Source organism: Nanorana parkeri, unplaced genomic scaffold (assembly GCF_000935625.1).
Source record: "Nanorana parkeri isolate BGI_ZX_2015 unplaced genomic scaffold, ASM93562v1 scaffold800, whole genome shotgun sequence".
Lineage (NCBI taxonomy): Eukaryota > Metazoa > Chordata > Amphibia > Anura > Dicroglossidae > Nanorana > Nanorana parkeri.
The window spans coordinates 357,612-377,030 of record NW_017307068.1 but is presented as its reverse complement, the minus strand read 5'-3'; the positions used below and the strand labels follow the sequence as shown (position 1 = coordinate 377,030).

At 42.3% G+C, this 19,419-nt stretch overlaps 1 protein-coding gene across 1 annotated transcript in view; it reads right to left on the bottom strand.

Moving 5' to 3' along the window:
* Positions 1-8,894: 8,894 nt before the first annotated feature.
* The window catches only part of CNGA1 (cyclic nucleotide gated channel alpha 1), a 17,320-nt gene continuing 6,795 nt past the window's right edge, over positions 8,895-19,419 (bottom strand). The window contains exons 5-8 of the mRNA XM_018564951.1: positions 18,630-18,815; positions 15,684-15,791; positions 12,747-12,853; positions 8,895-10,285 (exon numbers count right to left, since the gene is read on the bottom strand). Coding sequence (XP_018420453.1) covers positions 8,895-10,285; positions 12,747-12,853; positions 15,684-15,791; positions 18,630-18,815 — 1,792 coding nt within the window. The remainder of the gene's footprint in view (positions 10,286-12,746; positions 12,854-15,683; positions 15,792-18,629; positions 18,816-19,419) is intronic.

The window sequence follows — 19,419 nt, the reverse complement described above, 5'->3', positions numbered from 1 at the left end:
GCATTAGCCTGCTGGGAGCCGTAGTCCCAGGAGGCAATGTCGATGCCTCTGCGGTTTGTATCACCTTTTTACAGGATAATTGTGTTTCTTAGTATTATCTTGTCTGACATTCCTTGTGATCAATATAAATTAGGGTTATTGTCGCACTCACACATTGTAGATCACACATTTTTCTTTTCATTTCCATTTTCATTTCACTGTCACCCCGCACAGCGATCTCCTCCATACAACACAGCCGGACACGCCCCCTCCACTACTCAGCTCAGAGCTCCGCCCCCTTTATGCTGATCAGTGAGCTTCTCCCTCATCAGCATCTGCATAATAAGAAACACAGAACCCCAGCCAGCTACAGAATGGGAGCTGCTGATTGGAGGGGTTGGGCGGAGTAGTGTAGTCTGTGCAGAGTGGGTCTCCAAGCATCGTACAGAGTGTAAAGCTGCCCATACACCTTGCGATCATTGGACGAAACTTATCGTCCGATGATCGAACCGTCGTACGATTTTTCATACGGCGGCCCCATCCTGCCCCGATTATCGCAAGGTTGAAACAGCAGTAATTAAAAGAAGGCACCTGGACGAATTGCGGTAATCAACCGCACGTATTTTCGTCTGCGCATGAGCAGTGTAAATCGTATGAATTTTGGCGTACGGAAACGCCACCAACCTTGCGAAAATCATATGATTGACCAAAGTTTTCTAACCTGCTGGTTAGTCAAAAGTCGATCGATTGTACAGTATTTGCGGTTATACACTGCCCATCAACCTTATGAATATCGGACAAAAACACTAAAATCGGCCAATATTCGTAAGGTGTATGGGCAGCTTTAGAGCAATGGTCTGCTGGGAGCTGTATGTCAGCACATTCTTCCTCTCTGGGCCCCCCCCCAAGTGGCGGAATGCCAGGGCCCGGTCGCACATGCGACCACTGCAACTCTGGTAGTTCCGCCACTGCTGAAAGGTTTTTTAACCCTTCCATGCTCTGTACAAAAAAAATGTTTAACAATTAAATGGCCAAAGGGATTGTGTTGTGTATTGCAGCAATGATCGAATAAGGAAACTGAAGTACTTAGCATGTATGCTCTGCTCCCGGTGTTTCAAGGCTACATTTTCAATTTTGACATTTCTCCAGGCAAATTAGAAAAAGTGCCCCATAGCAGGTTTAAAACCTGGCAATGCCCCCTAAGGACCAATTCACAATATTGCACAAGTTATATGCACCAACTCATGTTATCTGTGTGTTGCTGTGACCTGTAGGGTGACACGTGCGAGATCCTACTTCACTTGAATGACACATTTATAACTGGCTGCTGCTGACAGAGGAGACAAGACAGCGGCGCCCAGAAGTGTACAAAGAGCATTTTCACAACCATAAACCAGAATAGATGGAGAAGGAAGCACTGATTTGACTAATTACCTAATATGGCTCAAATTGGCAGCAGTTGATTGAAATTTTGACCAGACATTAGCATACTGTTCAACAGGGGTGCCCATTAGGTAGATGGTGATGTGCCAGTAGCTCTCAAAGCTGATGCTGGTAGATCAGGAAGGGTGTGAATGGCGGCCGCTTTATTCCATTTTGGTATATTTATTTCGCTGTGCACACATGATTACCTATTAGCCTGAGTCTGCTGAGCCAAGCTCCCTGACACCTTTCTGGTGGATACTGGTGGTTGAAGTGCTATGTATTACATCAAAGAATATTAGTTTACACAGCCTGTTGCAAAATACAGCAAGGAGAGCCAGGAGAGAGAGCCAGGGGAGAGAGGGCCAGGGGAGAGAGAGCGAGGAGAGACAGCCAAGGGAGAGAGCAAGGAAAGACAGCCAGGAAAGAGAGAGGAGAGACAGCCAGGAGAGAGAGGAGAGACAGCCAGGAGAGAGAGGAGAGACAGCCAGGAGAGAGAGGAGAGACAGCCAGGAGAGAGAGGAGAGACAGCCAGGAGAGAGAGGAGAGACAGCCAGGAGAAAAAACGAGGAATGACAGCCAGGAGAGAGCGAGGAGAGACTGCCAGGAGAGAGAGAGAGCGAGGTGAGGCATCCAGGAGAGACAGCCAGGAGAGAGAGGAGAGACAGCCAGGAGGATGAGCAAGGAGAGACAGCCAGGAGAGCGAGGAATGACATCCAGGAGAGAGAGAGCGAGGAGAGACAGTCTGTGTCTACCTAAGAGCAAATGTCCAATATATATATTTGAAAACAAAGTACTATGCTCACATTAAGTGAATATGGAAATGGGCACATAGTGTGTCATGGCTGACTGCTGAAACAGATACTGTGTTTGGTGTCAATAACTCACAACGGTCTGCTATTTTTCTGGGTTCCATTAAGCGATTCATGATATTTAAATCACCAAATCTGTTTGATGATCTAATTGAAAAGACTTCAGTTAATATAACTGACCGCTGCAGAGGAACTCATATGGAGTAGTGTTTTGTGTGGCATTAATATAGTGCATTTATAAGAGAGGAGATTAATGCATGGCAGATGAATATGGTCTGGACCACAGTGGTGTTTTTTAAATGTGGCAATGTTGTCATTATTTTAATTGGTGGTGGTAGATGTTAAAATTCTCCAAGATGGATTTTTTTGTAATAAATACATTTTGTATATTTTTGAAATTAGACATTCCGCTGCTGGCCCCTTTTTGTAGCTGTTGTAGGTGTCATTCTTTTGGATCTACAAGTCTTTGAGTTTTGTGTTTGGTTTTTGAATATGAGTCAAGTTCCATGACATTGTGTCTATTAATTTAATTTCTGGAGCTCCCATAATATCATTCTTTTTGTAGTGAACATTTTCACAACAACGGATAGAGGCTAGTCATGTACACAGGTAATTTGGCTGACTTTGGCTGACCAGCTATCAGTGGAATTTGGATTGAAGAACAAACTGCTGAGGACAGGGTCTCTTTACCTTTGTGTTTTACCCTTTAAAATGTTTCCATTATTTCAGACTTTACTTTGATCACGATGATTACAGCAAAGTAGTGTCAACTTTAAAATGCAAAACATTATGGCTAGGAATCCCATAATTTTTTAACCAAAAATATTTTTAACCAGAAGAATCTGGAAAGCCTCTATGAACTAACATTTGCAGAGACCATATGATCCACATCAAAGCTTGGTGTGGGGAAAGCGTTATAGAGTTGACTAACTAAAGCATTATATTTTCTACTTAGCTCACTGAAGCTATATTGTCTTCACTCATTTAATCACATGCAAAGTTTACCCAGATTCCTTCAGCTCCTTTGGTAGTCTCCTTCAGTAACTAACCCAGTAGAGTCTTACAGGGGAACATATAAAGGTCAAGCCACAGAACATTCTACATAGTAAAATTCAAGTGTGATAATAAAAATGATTTTAGAAATGTGACTTAATATATCCCATCTACCTATATTATAATGGAGGGGGAAACAGTCTGCACACCTACTGTAAACTGTGCTTGGCTTTTGGTCAACTGCAACTCTGCACTTTTGACTGGTTTTCTACCTTAGTCTACTGTATGATAAACCACTCTTCAGCTAATCATGTGTGGCCCCTACCACCCTAAGTGGAGTGGGTACAGAAATGTAGTGCTGCTAGCACTGTAATCAGTCGAGCCGATTTGGAGTCTGGTATTGTTTGGTTAGTTCTAGGTGTTCTGCTATTGATTGCACCTACCTGTGAATTGGGTGTGATCCTGCAACAGAGTGGGTCAGCCAACAAGGGAACATTAGGAGTGTCTATGCCTCACCAGCCAATCACTAGAGTTTCATGGCCAGTGGTGCATATTGGGGAAGTGCATAAATACTCAGGCATTGTCTTGTGCTGGGGTCCAGTCCATCCCCAGGATTGGGGGGTGGCATGTACAATGTTGGAGAAGCTGACTAGACCGTAAGCCAGAGGAGGCCACTTGTGGACCCAAGTGGAGTCTGGAACTATCTGGGTTGGAGAACCAGAAGAGTCCTATGACTGCTGGAGATGCCAGGAAGGCCGGGAGATTGCATGGACATCAGGAACAGGTCTGGTTTCTCTCCCAGGGAAGATCTCATGCACATCCCTATTAAGCTGTTGTTTTACTGCACAGTGTCATCCTCTGGTCTACTAAAGTAATTATGTACTGTCGAAGCCTGAAGGGATTGGTAAGTCTGGAGTATATTTTCGCTATGGATTTCTGAAGCCCTATACCCTCTCTCCCACTTTGACTGTTCTTCAATAAAGCTTTTAAAAAGTGACCGGCGCCCAATTTACTGTTCACAACCCACAACTCGGGTAAGGATCCACCCTGAGAGTGAAATGTCAGCCTTCCCTGTTCAGGCTCTGGGGTCAGGGGATGCTACACATGAATGAAAAAATATTATCTGCCTTTTGCAACAAAAAGGAAATTTGTAATATGTCTACTTTATCAACTTCTGATCCTTCTGATTTTTTTTGTTACAAGCAACCCAAAAGGGGTCTGCTCCTGGAGGGTTTTTTTTTTGAAGATTTTGGAACTGTTGCCCAGGAGACTGCAAGATTTGTTTTTTCCCTTTAATGTAGCCCTGTGTAGAAAGACTGTGGGGAAATTTTTTTAAAGCAAACTAGTGGCACTATTAAATGCAAATCAAATTTCCTCTCATTTAGCAAAGTCTGTGTGACAGTTTTACAATGTATTTGTGACCCCTTCATCTGGAATTCTGGGCAGCAAACTGCAATCAATTTCAAAGTTCTGAAACAGACCTAGCACTGAAGTAGAGACAGATTTTTAGTTTAAACAGACGCATACTCAATAATTGGTCAGGAGAAGATTTTATTCTGCTGCAGTGCTACCTCAGAGCAGCTGAACAAGAAATGTATAAATCAAGCTGTAACCTTGTAATACATCTATCTTACTGCTCCTGTTTAGCATTGCCTTGCTGGGTGACAGAATTAATAAATGTCTACTTTTGTATTTCATTCTGCGAATTTAATTAAGAGAAGCCTTAAATATACAGCCGATGCTAATGCTTCTTCCCATGGGACCAGTAATAAAGGTGGCAAAAGGCTATAATGGCCCAACAGCAAAGAGTGGTGGCCCAGCAATAAGCTATTGCTAGCCAGTAAGAGGCAAGCAGACTTCTAGTCACCCATATGGGGGAGGGAGGGGGGTCTGAACGACTCCATGGGCACCAAGAGGGCAGCTTTGATGGAATCCATGGGTACAACAGAGACTGGTCTGCCAATTGATTTTTCCACATAATGTACATTTAAATTGGGGAGAATCTTTGATATTTTCCAATTTTAGTAGGCATATAAACTTTCATTATATTTCAAATTTGCATCTAAAATCCCTACCTGCCCCCTGCATTGGCTTAGGCACCATCATGACCACCTCATCTAGTCTGAAGCCATTATTTCATTCACTCAAAAGAGAAGTGTTGCCAGAAATTGAAAATGTTTTTATTCCCCCAGGGGACCTAGTGCACATCGCACTTAGTCCTGTTCAAATCTATGTAGTAGTAGTGCAATGTGGTTGGATAGCTCGCCCCCTCCACGCATCGCTTTCCGACCACGTTGTTACCCAGGAGACTAATAAGTTCTGACTGACAGCGCAGAAGGAGAGGGAGCGTGACAGACACTGCACACAGAGCCCACTGTGCTCCTGTCCCCGTTACCTCATAAGCTGCCCTGTGCCTCCTCTGCTCTGTTCTATCACCTTCTTCTAGTGAAGTGCCCACCAGCCATCAGCTTTCAGGGGGGAGAGAGTGGTGTAGTAACTGATGGCTTGTATTCTGTATGATGGCAGGCCATGATTCATAAAAACACAAGATGCCAGCTACTACACTAGTCTCTATGTCTTGTCAAAAGCTAGCAGGGGGGTCTGCATTCAGTTGTCGGACATAGACTAGTGTAGTAGCTGTTGCCTTGTGTCAGTGCTGGCTTGTGATTTTGTGAATAATGGTGCTCCTCTCCAGCGAATGTCATTCACAATAATAGAAGGCGCCAGCTACTACTGTAGTCTCTTTACCTGAACAGCTGGCAGGTGGGTCTGGGTTTTAGTCTTTTCTATCAGTTATTTTACAATTAAACCTTTTTAGTACAAAGAACGCAGCAGGAAAAAGCAGAAAAGGCACAGGGATACAAAATTACACAGAGGGTTGCAGAATGAAGAGGGGGAGGTGGCTTCAGTGCTGGTTGTAACTTCCCCAAAGGATTGCCCACAAATTGGACTTCACCCTGGGGTGGAGCTACAGCCAGGTAATACAGGAAAAAATTGATTTTATTTCAAAACCACTGCACAGATTTGAAAGGGACCCAGTGCAATGAGCCCTGGGTCCCCTGAGGACTTAACAAGCATTTTCAACTTATGGCGATACTTCTTTAGGGCCTACAGTTGAAGGAGCATTGTTTAGCGCACAAGATCTAATATCCACAGGATAGGGATGATTCCTGTGGATGTGACTAAAGGCCTCCCTCAGCAAAATTCAGCTGCTTGTGTTTCCTTAGGTATTTTAGCAGTCTTTTTAGGAAACTTTGAGTAGAAAAGGCTACAATACATATTAGGGGCCAATGAGTCCAACTATCTCACAACTTATGGGTCAGTTTTTCTGCTGAACAGGAATGTTTTAGTCCTACCAGCATTTCTGTTTAGAGCAAATCTGTTTAGTGTTGTTTCCTGAGAACTCTCACTTAAGACTGATGCATGCTGCCCCATAAACACTGGATCATGGACCAATCTAGCCCTAATGTCTAAGGGCACCTATATAATATACAACAGTAACTATACACAAGCAGTGCATAATTTGAACATCATTTGCCGTTAATTTGGTATTGCAACCTATGTTTATAAGCCGTCAAAATGGATCTTTAAAGTGTAAGGATTGTTTTCTTATAGCGAGCATCTAAGAATCTTATTTGTGCCCAAGCAGTACCCTAAAAATTTACCCTTTGTCTTGAATTTCTCCTGAAAAATAACAGGGTACTTCCTAGGCACTCCTGTTGTGTGGCCTAATAGCTGTATATCTGCTAGTGTGAGAACATCTAGGGCACTTCTACATCTGACTAGTAGTCTCATGAGATTTGGAGTAATATTTGGTATGATCACTATTGTGCTGCTTACTTGCTCGAGAGAAAGCTGTACTTCAAGACCTGATCTTGCTACTCCTGCTTCATTTCACACAGAAACACAGTACAGAAGACATGGTAAGTTAGTAATAGAGAAAAGATCAACTGCAGGGAGCCTAGCGACAATATTAATGACTAGTGTTTTGCCTTTAGCTTGCCTTTTTGGACACAGCTTCCACATTCAGTTCCTCTTTAACTGTTTTTAATAAATAAACATTTTGCTATTACCTATCCAAAATTAAAGACATGCATACTATCCATGATTTTCCCCTAAGAAAAGAGCACCCATGCAGGAAGCTTGCTTTGAGATTTCTGCATAATGACCATAAGGCAACCACTTTTATTCACCCTGGGATTTCAATTACATTTTCTAGGTTTGCTCAGCAGCAACTGGCTAGCACTTACATGTAGGAGTCACTTAAAGGTGTATTCTTTATCTTGCATATATTATCTATCAGGTAGTGCCTCACCTTCCTGAGCCTTTTCCAAATAGAGAACACTCATTGGCCACTGAGGTGCTCTCATTGAACAGGGGAATTGCAGTTGAGCAGGGCCTACTCCAAAAGTCAGGGAAATCAAGGCCCTAGTACCATAGTGAAATTTGATCGGTAAGGTGTACAAGAAAGGTGTTGTGGTTAATAAAGGTGAATGCAGGCACCTTGTGGTATCTGCCATTAGGAAGGACTTTAAAGTTTAAAATGATTTACCCACTTTAAGGTGATCACATTAAGATGGAACAAAAATATTTAAAATTAAATATTTAAAATTGTTTTGCAAAACATGGAAACCTAAGACAAAGTGATTATTGTGAAAAATCCATGCTTTGCTACTGAACACCCGTAGGCAGGTTTCTTATGGAAGTCTATGGTAGTATTTATTAAAATTGTTCCATAGCTAAACCGAATAATTATTATTATTCATTTGTTTTTGTAGTGAAGATAATAAAACAATAAGGTCATTGTGTTCTGCAAAAGAGTTGTGTAACTACAACTGTAACAGATGTCTCCTACCACTTAAATGTTAATTTTTTTAGGGAAAAAAACTATATTTTTTTCTATCAAAGGATCTGAATACTTAGCTGTTTTAGTATTCATTAGAAATAACCAATTGAGATAATAACGACATAAGCTAAATCTGCTAAAAGTAGCATAAGCAAAATTTGTAAGATACAAATTTTAATTTGTATATTGAGGCAATCAGATTACTGTCCATCATCAGATCATTGATCATCATGACCACCTTGTTTAGTGAGGAAAGCCAGGACCTGTTAGATGCTGCTGTCCAATACTGAATCGACTGTGTTTTGTTTTTCTAGGAGTGGTGAGAAGATATCAAACTCAGGTGCTTCCTGGAGGTGTAATTAAAAGAATATGTATGGATTCTAACACATTTTTTTAACTATAGATTACAGTTCAAATACCACTGTTTATTTAACATTGTTTGGTTTGTATTAAATACTTTGTATGAATCCTATGGTGCATGATGCTAAAATATTAATTTTGATCATCAAACTACTGTGAAAGAAAATAATTTATACAATTGTACACCAAAAAATAATCCAAATATATCAGTTCAGTTCTATGTAAAGTCTCCTTAGTCAGAACAACAATCTCAGCCCAAGATTCTGATTAACTTAAAGAGCACTGCTTGTCCATATGTTTTACATATCCTAATATTCTGTAGAATATTTATTTATTTTTCAGACAGAAGCAGTCTTCTCCATTTCTATGTGACTGGTTAGTATTGTCTTTACGTTCCTGTTATAAACAAAGGATTGGGATCGATCCACTATCAGATACCAGCAGAGTCAATTAGCTCATCTCCAAAACTTTAGTAAACTGTTTTATTCTTTTGGCGGTGGCTCAGTTTCTTCCTTCGGTGCTTCTGGATCTGCAGCCTCCAAAGTTTTCTCAATTTTGGTAACTCTCTGTTTAAGTTTCTGTTGTGTTGAGTCATACTCTGCCAACAGTCTAGCGAATTTGGTTTGCAAGTTATCTACCAAACCTTCCATCTGAGCTACCTTCTCTTCAATGTCTTTGGGGTCAATACCAGAATTAGCAACATCTAAATCAAGAAGACCATCCTTCATTAAGATTTGCCTTCCTTTTTCCTCCAGCATGGCTTTTGCATCAGGGTATTCTGTCAAAGCCTCCATAAGGTCATCTTTAGACAGGCAGAAGAGATCAGAATATCCAATGCTTTTGATATTCGCTGTTCTTCTGTTACCAGCTTTACTGCCTTTAATGTTAAGAATACTGATTTCTCCAAAGTAGCTGCCATCACTTAAAACCACAAATTGTGTAATACCATCATCAGCTACAACGGCAAGTTTACCTTCTTTGATGATGTACATTTCCCTCCCAATATCACCTTTCCTACAAATGTAATCTCCAGGGCTATATACTTGAGGTTGCAGCTTCAAGACCAATTCAACCAAGAGTCCAGCTTCACAATCTGCAAAGATACGAACTTTTTTCAAAGTATCCAGATGGACATTGATAGCAATCTCTGCCCTTAGTTTGTCTGGTAGGTATTTTAACACGTCTCTTTCATCAACAGCCTTTTTATTTGTCCACAAGTAGTCAAACCACTTGATTACTCTTTTTTCTAAATCTTTACTGACCTTACGGAAATGCATGTACTGTTTGATAGCATCAATTCTGCCTTGGAATTCTGCCCTGGCAGCATTCATGTTTGAAATCATGGAACCAACATTACCGACGATGGTAGCGAAAATCAAGACTCCCACTAAGAAGTCAGCAACCACAAACCAGAATTCAGAGTCTTGCACAGGTGGTGGGGTTTCCCCGATGGTTGTTAGGGTTAATGTTGACCAGTAGAGACTGTACACGTATTTTCTTGCTAAACGGCCATATTGTGGGTCTGACGTGTTAGGGTACACCCACGTGTCTTCTCCAAATCCTATAGCTTTTGAAATTGAGTAGTATACACAAGCATTCCAATGGATAATGATTACGATGTACATGATGAGGTTAGATATTCTAAAGATGTTTGGATAGTTGGTCCGCGTCTCAGTCCGTTGGAAAAACTCAAACATGCGAGCAATTCGAAGTAATTTATTCAGCCTGAGTTCTGGGTAGTTCAATCCAAATTGTAAATACAATATGTCGGTTGGTATGATGGACAAAACATCCAGCCTAAACTGCGTTGTCTTTTTGTATTTGTCTCTCAGTTTGCCTTCGTCTTTTACCAATAGACCTTGTTCCAAATAACCTAAAATATAAAGAAACTGATGTCAGTGAAAGCATATGTGTAAATTGCCACATATTATGCTTTTAATTTAGATTTGTGGGGACTGCTTACTAGGACTGGGATACCTTTAAATGGTCACCTCTACTTTCTTTTTATAAATCCTCATCACTGGGCTTGTAGTGTATGTAAACCCTCAATCTATTTTCAGTATGTTTGACCTCAATGTGTACAATTTTCTTAAGCAAATAGTTTTTTCGTTAATCTGCTGCAAAATTTTGTACCTGGAGATCCTGCCAGTAACAACACCTCCTGTTGCAGGCTGACTACACTAAGACATTGCCTCAAATTAGCAGCAGTCTCATCAGCCTGCTATGTGCACTCCTTTAGTTGATTGTTTGGCTGCCTATCTAAATAGGAGGCCAAAGGCCACATGAAGCAATGCTAGACAGATGTTTAACATTGTCAGCCTTCAGGAGGTAAATGACGTTACTGGCAGGATCTCAGTTAAGGATCCATGTAAGAAACTTTGCAACAGATTCGCCAAACATTATCTGCTTAAAATGGCACTAAACTAAAGGGTTAACCCCTTAAGGACCAGTGACGCCCATAGTATGTCACTGGTACGGGGCCCATTTAAGACCCACAGACTCCTGGCAGCTAAAGCTCTGTTTACAATTGTAAAGCCGACTGTCGGCTTTACAATAGAAGCGATCAGGTGACTCAGCTGTCGCACGATCGATTCTCCGGGCCATTTACCGGGCCCCCTCCACCCCGGGAGAAAGCTGGGGAGGAGATGGGCGAACCTCCGTTCGCTGATCCCCTCTCTGTACTATGGGACCGGGAGCGATGCAGATTACATCACTTCCGGTCCCATAGCTGTCAGTGCTGGGCTCCTGAAGCCCAGTAATAAGCTATTGAAGTGTGATATGCACTTCAATAGCTTATTTCAAGTGGAAAGGTGACACTGGGGGTCTTTTGGACCCCCAGCATCACCTTAAAGAGGACCTGTCACTGCCGATAAGCCCCCCTTGTAAGCCCTCCTATGTGATAGCAATTGAAGTAAAGTAAAAAAAACAAAAAACGTTTTTAAAATTAATATTAGATGAAAATGTAAAAATAATGTAAAAATGTTTTTTAAAGTCCCCCGCGAACACGCACATCTTCACGTAAACACGTGTCGGGTGCGCCTACGTATAAAAACGATGATCGCGCTACATATGTTGGGTATCGCCGCGGACACCAGAGTGAAAGCAATAATTCTAGGGCCAATATTTACATTTTCATCTAAACTGATGACCTGTAGGGGCTTTTAAAGCGTCGCCTATGGACTTTTTGGGGTACTGAATTTTGTTGCAGTTTCACGGACGCACACAATTTTTAACCTGGGCATGTTGGATCTTTACTCGTTGTAAACTCCTCTTTTATATTTTATAAAAAATATGGGTATTTAATTGTGTTTATGGGCACTTAAGGGCATTTTTCACTACATTTTGGGATTTGATAATATGTTGCGCTAATATCGTGCAACATACAAATTTTAAACTGCCAACATTTTATTCTGCAAAAAATATATATTGTGTGGGGGGTTGAAGTAATTTTCAGGCCTAAAATGTGGATTATATCATGGGTACAAAAAACTAAAAAAAAAGGCCTCGGTCACTAAGGGGTTAAACCTTAAAAATGCATTCAAGTACCTTAACTGTTAACAAAAATGTAGCTTATTTGTGTTATTAGATCCTCAAATCATCTCTGAATTTATGCTGACACTGTCTGTCCTTCTGGAGGGTGGCTACGTTTGTTCCCCATGGTCCCTGTGTGTGTTGTAAAGTGGCCACCGCTCCAAGCTGAATCCCATGATGGAAGACAATCTCAATACAAATTATTTAACTAAATGTGAGATTGTAGACCATCATGGGAGCGAGCTTGGAGCGGTGGCTACTTTACAACACACAAAGGGACCATGGGGAACAAAAGTAGCCACCCTCCAGAAGTAAGGACAGTGTCAGTAACAATTCTGAGATGATTTGAGGATCTACAGCCAAAGTGTTGAACAAATAAGGTACCTTTTGTTAATAGTTAGGGTACTTGAATGCATTTTTAAGGTTTAACTCCTGAGTATAGTGTCACTTTAAGAAAACTGTATACAGATAGTCATGTTGCCAAATCTTCTAAAATAAAGATTTAGAGTCTGCATACACTTTAATGTAAAACTCTTTACCGTTGATTTATAAATCTTCTCCCCATTTGCATGACACTACTGCCACTAATAGCACTCAAAGACACTAGAGGCACCTCAGCGACATTTGGTGGAGGTAGTGCCATGCGAACAGCATTCACCCAGCTATATGCTGGGCGGAAGATTTATTAATCAACCTATTTATTGTTTTCTCTGCTAAAAATGTGTATTATTGTCAAAGGTAATATTCTTGATCTCACAGTGAACTGCATGTACTGTACTTCATAGGTTTATATACAAATGTACCTGTTCTTGTTCTCACAAACATGTCTGCAATGTAGATAAAATCAGACAGGTAGTCTAGCACAAACCAAACTTCCAAATAGTCTTGCTGAAGTTCATCAAAACACGCCCTGCAACAAAAAATAATAAATGAATATTAAGTATTTCTGTATTTCATAATGTGATTCGACTGCATTCCATGCCAGTGAATCATAAACTAACATTAAACATCACTGAGGCTGTGATTATATCATACAGGCCACCACTGAACACCTATATACTAACCAAAGAGACTATGCTGCATCTTCACAGCATGAGACAGTTAGCCAAGGCCTGCACCCAGGGCCGTAGCGAGGGCAAGGCAACTGAGTCCCTCACCTCGGGCGCAACGCAGGTGCGGGGGGGAGTTCAGCCAGGGCTCAGCAGGGCACTGAGAAGTGGGGCGGCAAAGCCTGCAGCTTCTCCTCTGGATCCCCGCTGCTCTCCCCATCTGTAAGGGCAGAGGCAGCGGGGATCTGAGGAGAAGTGAAGCACTGTAGCCGGCGGGGGGCAGAGGAGGGAAAGCTGCAGGCTGTGCCGCCCCTCTGTGCGTGGCAAAGCAGCGGAGGATCGGTACATATCAGTGATATGTACCGATCCTCTGTGTGCAGAGCAAACACTGGAGCGATCAGCTGATCACTCCAGTGTTTGTAAATAACTAGGGACACATAGTACAATGTGTCCCCAGTTATGAATGAACAGGAAGTGCTTTACATCACTACCTGTTCATTCATGAGTTTCCGAATGGGTAGTAGCAACCAGTTCTGAAACTGGTTGATAGAAAATATTTTTTGAATGAATGGGAAGCCTCTGTACTTTCCATTCATTTAGAACACAGTCTGCAGAAAAAGAGATTGAGGACTCTGTGTATTTTAAAGGGAAATATCAGGGGGCTGTTTAGACCCCTAATATTTCCTCGAAAAACAGTAAAAAAAATGTTTTAAATAATTTTAAAAAACACATCCTGGTGGCGGGGTGCATGACATCACATGACGCCGTGTGTGCGCAGCCCTGGGTGATGTCACATGCCTGTTGGGGGGGGGCACGTTTTTTTGTTCTTGCCTCGGGCACAAAAGGCGCTAGCTACGGCTCTGCCGGCACCAAAAGCAGTAGGAAGCCTTTCTGTTTCCATAGGCAGAGGTATTCTATCATTCTGTCAGTTAATATTAATGTCTCACAGTGCTAGCTTGTGGTTTAATGTGAAAGATTGGTTGTGCAGAGAGATGTCCAGAAAACCTTGGCTTATGTGAGAGCTATTAAAGCAGAGCTCCAGTCTGCTCATCTCTGTGATGGGGAGATGAGAAGGAGAGGTGTTCTGTAGTTCTAACACACTTCCTGCCTAGGGTGGCAACACTGCTCCCCCATAAATACAGTTCAATGAGTGAGCATTGTTCCCTTTAGGACAGGAAGTGTTTTACTGGCAGGATCACCAGGTGAAAAGAGAAAAATAAAGCCTGAATAAAAAAAGTTCTGCCTATGCTGTCCATAGCAACCAAACACTCTTTTCCTGTCTGTTCATGTGCACCCTAACTGTGTTTAGGTTGGGCTGTGCTCATCAGAGTGTCCCCCCTCTTCCTCCCTGTTGCTGCTTATAGGGTTCACTGCAACCTGCCCGCAGCAGTTCCAATGTGTGCACATACCTTCCATATGTCCCTCATGTGGAACCAAATCCCTCTGTCACTCTTTCCTCCTCAGTGTTCCTTCTTTTTGGTCTGATAGACAGATCTCTATGAAAAGGTTCTATTTAACTACCAAACAGTGTTAAGCTAGCCATACATTGTAGAATTTTGTCTAGACAGATGGCATCCAGGAATTGCCTGCTAGTGACTGCTGAAAAAATATCTTAATGTCAAACTTTTAAGAGAAGGGCATCTTTATGTCCATCTTTACTCTACAAATAGCTCAGATGTTCAGAAGAGGGTCAAAGGGCAAAACAATTGTGACAACCTAGGTTGCAGTCCATCAATAGAGTTTCTGAAAAGAGGAGTTTCTGCGGATATGGCCAAAAGTACCTCTTCTGATCATATGGGTAAAGCCCGTGACATGCGAAGCCATGCAGAGCAAAGCAAAGCTGTCAGGCACGGAGCTTTGCATGCAGTGTGTGAGCGGAGCGCAGCCAGATTATTGACTGCATCTTCAGCCAATCGGCTCGCCCGTAACAACCAGATGGAGTTCACATTGTGACGCGTTAGTTTATACATGCAAGCCGATTGGCTGAAGATGACATTTTTTATCTCGGCAGGCTCAGCTATGCGAGCTCTCGCAAGCTGATGTGCCGGGGAGAAAATTACATGACACACAGCATGTCACCGCTCCGCGCTGCTTCGCGTGCAGTGTGTCACAGCCTTTTTACTCTCAAATTTAGAAAGTTGTTGCCCCTGGGGGTGTGGTGAGAGGGCCAAATCTGGGGAGTACACTTAAAGATGTACTATTCTTTCTGTAACTGCCCAGCTTTCCTGCCTTGCAGCACTCGGGAACCCTATTTGGGTTCAAATCCCAACCAGGACACTACTTTCAAGAGGGTTGTCTTTGTGCACATGTGAGTTTCCTCCCACACTCCAAAGACAAGCTGGTAGATTAATTGGCTCCTGTATATATTAACACACTGTATGCATGTGTGATAGGTACCATAGATTGTAAGCTCCTTGGGAGCGGGGGCTGATGTGAATGTGCACTATGTAAAGCACTGTGTTTCAGTGCTATAATAATTCCTGTAATAAGTAAATCATTCCAAAGGTCACATAGCTAAGTGTACAGAACATTTGCAAAGGTTGTTTGATACAAGGACATTTGAGGAAATTATTTTGGCAGGAAATACCAGGCTGTTCTTTGTAGCCGAACTTAGGGTTTACCATAAAAGGCATTTGTAACTATTTTCTCAGCAGAGATTTGTAAAGATTGGATAGCAAACTAGAAGGTCACCTTGCAATAATCATGGTCCAGTTGTACATTACAGGCATTGTAATGCAAAATAGCCAGTTGTAATACATATTCCCTGCCGGATCAATAACATAAATTTCTTTCTTTGGCCTGGAGAGAAAAAGAGAATTAGTAAATCCAATAAACATCCAAATATATTCTGATCTTAATGTTGAACTCCAGCTTAGTCAAATATTGTCTAAATACAAGAGGCATGACCATTCTTACTTGAATGTTGATGTGATTTGAGTATTTCTTCCACTGTGCAGTAATCCAGTGTGAGACTTCCTGTAATAAAGACCAGTCACTGCTGCTCTCTCTCCTTGTGCAGGGTGACTGGTCTTGTCTCCGCCGCCCTCCTGCAGTTTACTCCTGTAGTTTTCTGCAGGCAGCCTGTAGTGGGTGGACTTGTCGGATCCCTTCCACATCTCTGCACAGACTATGTACAGCACAGTGATGATGTTACTGCTACTTTTAGAAGTAATACCTGTGCTTGCATAGGCATTTTGTACACAAAAAAGGGATTTATATCATCTGTGACTATTGAGGAATATATTTCAACGAATGTTTTTGTGCTTGGAGTTTAGCTTTATATAAGGCTACATAATATAACAATTGTATTAACTTAAAAAAAAAACATTTTCGCCATAGGAATGCATTGCTAGATTCCTATTAGCTATTTCAATTTGCAATAGCAACTAGTTATTGTACCCGCCCTCTGCTGCTGTCAATCACTAGTGGGGACCTGATGGAGAACTGCAGCAGTGGGGTGTGCAATAGCTAGTTTGCTATTGACTATTGCAATTGAAATTGAAACTGTGTCAGAATAAAAAAGAAAAAGCAGTGTTTCTCTCCCGGGTGGCCGGGAGCGGGAAACTCCCGGAGCGCCCGGGAGAGTTAGGCTGTCTGGAGATCAGTGTCCCTGGTTAGCTGGTAACCAGCGACGCTGATCTCTCTGCAAGTGGCCGGAGCCAGCCGTAACATCACGGCTGGCTCCGCCCAGCTGTCAGTAGCAGGCCATCGGCTGGCCAATGGCCGGCCACCTGGCCAGCTTCGACTTTCACCTCGGCTCGGTCGTGCTGTAGCATATGCCTTCGGCTCAGCTGAGCCCCCCGGCCGACTTCGGGAGCTGTACGGGCTATAGTGTATAGCCCGTACAGCAGTCCTTCAGTTCTACTGAACCGAAGGGGTCCTGGGGCCTAAGCTAGCCGAAGGATCAGCCGAAGCTACGACTAGATCCTTCGGCTGCTTTGTGAATAGACCCCTTAGTGATATGATCACTCGTTCTCTGTGCTTCTCTATGCAATGCAGGTATATTATAGCTGGCGGGAGGGGCCAGCATGGTGCTGTACATAGTTTCCTAAAGACATCACAGCACTCTGCCTCAGGACTCATTTGAAGAGTCCTTAGCCCTGATACAAGCAGATGACTGGTTCTTGGGAGTAGTTATGCAAATATGGGAATGTCTGGATGGGTGGGTGTCAATCTGGAGGAATGGGTATTCCTAGGCAGGCTGTGTTTGCATGCAGGCCACTCTAAGTAACATCCACGTGTGATGCTAAGCCTCCATGATTGAATGAACTGAAACCCAATGAATGAGTGGGGCAGAGACAGTAAAAGCTGGGAAAAAAAAGGCTAGAAGATGTTGGACATCCTGCAGCCAGGAAATGAGGCGGGTTCTGTCTGACTTGCTGCAACGTTTTATTTGTCTTAAATTTGTTTTTTAACTTTTTTATATCTTTGTGACTAGTATTAGAGCTATGTTTATTATTAAAAAAAAAGTCAGAGCTGAGCCTCCTATTATGGTATTATGTTACATAGCAAATACTGATCAATTCAATAACATGGCATTTTCCCCTGAATAGCCTAAATATCACCTCAGGAGCATTTAAAGTTTGGCTTAAAAAACAATACAGAATGTATAGAAAATTAAAAGACAGGTGAAAAATTCCTTGCCTGCATTCTGTGCATGCGCAGCTTACAATCTCGGCATGCCAAATGGTGTCTAGACAAAATAACTCCCATGCACATGCACCTAGTTACATCATCCCAGGCTGGCCAATCAAACCAAAAAGAAGATCCTGAGATGTCGTCCGGTGGCAAAAGCATGATGAGGCGAGAATCCAGACATGAACTGACAGCAGGTACTTTGGGTGGTAAGAACACACCATAATGTGCAAGCATGCAGTGTATACTTGCACATTATGGAACATGCTCTCACACCGCGCTGCTAACTTTAGTTCCACTTTAAGGGGTCTATTTATAAACAAGCAAAACAAATGGCAAATGCACTCATCAATTTGTTACCAGCTTTACACGCAAGGTGCACATGGAAGGGTCTAATACAGTACAAACAGCAAAAAGTTTTCCCAGCTCACTCGCCAGCCAGTATGCAAAAAAACTTGTCTCACCGCTAAGGTTAAAGACAGAGGTTTAGATACACGTCTTCTGCAGAAAATGTGAAAGCTGCACAGCCGCACCAAGGCACCTCTATATAGTGCGGTCCTAACTCTAAACTATGAGAGTCTCCATCTTGGAGCACATGGAGCAAAATATCAAATTGGGTGCAGGTTTGTGAGGAGGAAGCCCAACCTCCCTCAAAGGCACAGGAATGCACAAGGGATCCCGCACATTTACAAGGCAGCTGAGAACCCCTATGCATCACTGCGCCAAATCAGTCAAGCAAAACAAATGGCAAACGCACTCATCAATTTGTTACCAGCTTTACAGCAGGTAACAAATTAATGAGTGCATTTGATTTGGCGCAGTGATGCATGGGGGTTTTTTTTTGCATGCTGGCTGGCGAGTGAGCTGGGAAAACGTTTTGCTGTTTGTACTGTATTAGGCCCTTCCATGTGCACCTTGCTGTGTTAAAGTCTCTAGAAGATCTCCCTATAAGGTTGGGCAGCTAATGTTTGTTGGTATTTTCCAGAAGTTGTTAGAACTCACTGGTCTTTTTTGTCTTTATCTTTGTCTTTATCTTTATCAGTCTTTTCTTTCTCCTTCTCGGGTGCTTTTTTATCCTTTTCTTTTGCATTGTCTTTATTTTCTTTTTCCTTTTTGTCTTTTGCACCTTTTTCTTTGTCTTTCTTCTTCTCTTTGTCCTTTTTCTTCTCCTTTTTGTGCTCAGATTTGCTGTTATAGAAATGAAATGGAAAGAAAGTAGGATGTCAGTGTGCCTGTCCAGGTGAAATAATGGAGGATAATAAGCATGGTTAATCTGTCTATTCTTATGATGAGGATGATGAAAACTACAACTCAAGGGTGATTTATAGGCCGGGTTCACACCTAGGCGGCATCGTTTTTGCGCGTTTGTACGCGTGTGTTCATTTGCACGTTTCTGCGCATTGTGCGTACGTGAAGACATGCGTTTTTACTGCCAGCTTATGAAACATTGCGGGCAATGGACGAACACGTAGGTAAACACGCACAGACACGCACGCAAATGTGTGATTCCATTGAAGTCTATGCTGCAAAAATGCGCTATTAACTGTCCAAAGAAGCTCATGCACCTTTTTGGGCGTTTAGCGTTTTGCTGCTCAGATGTGAACAGGGGCCATTGAAAATCATGGGATTTCTTGTGGTGGGCATTTAAAAGCGATCTTCCAACTCCTCAGAAACGCCTAGGTGTGAACCAGGCCTGTCAGTTGAGTATTACTCTGAAGAGTACAAGTAGCCTAACATGCTATGAACTGAGGAATAAAATACTCTATCTGCCTTCCCCCCCACACCCGCCCCC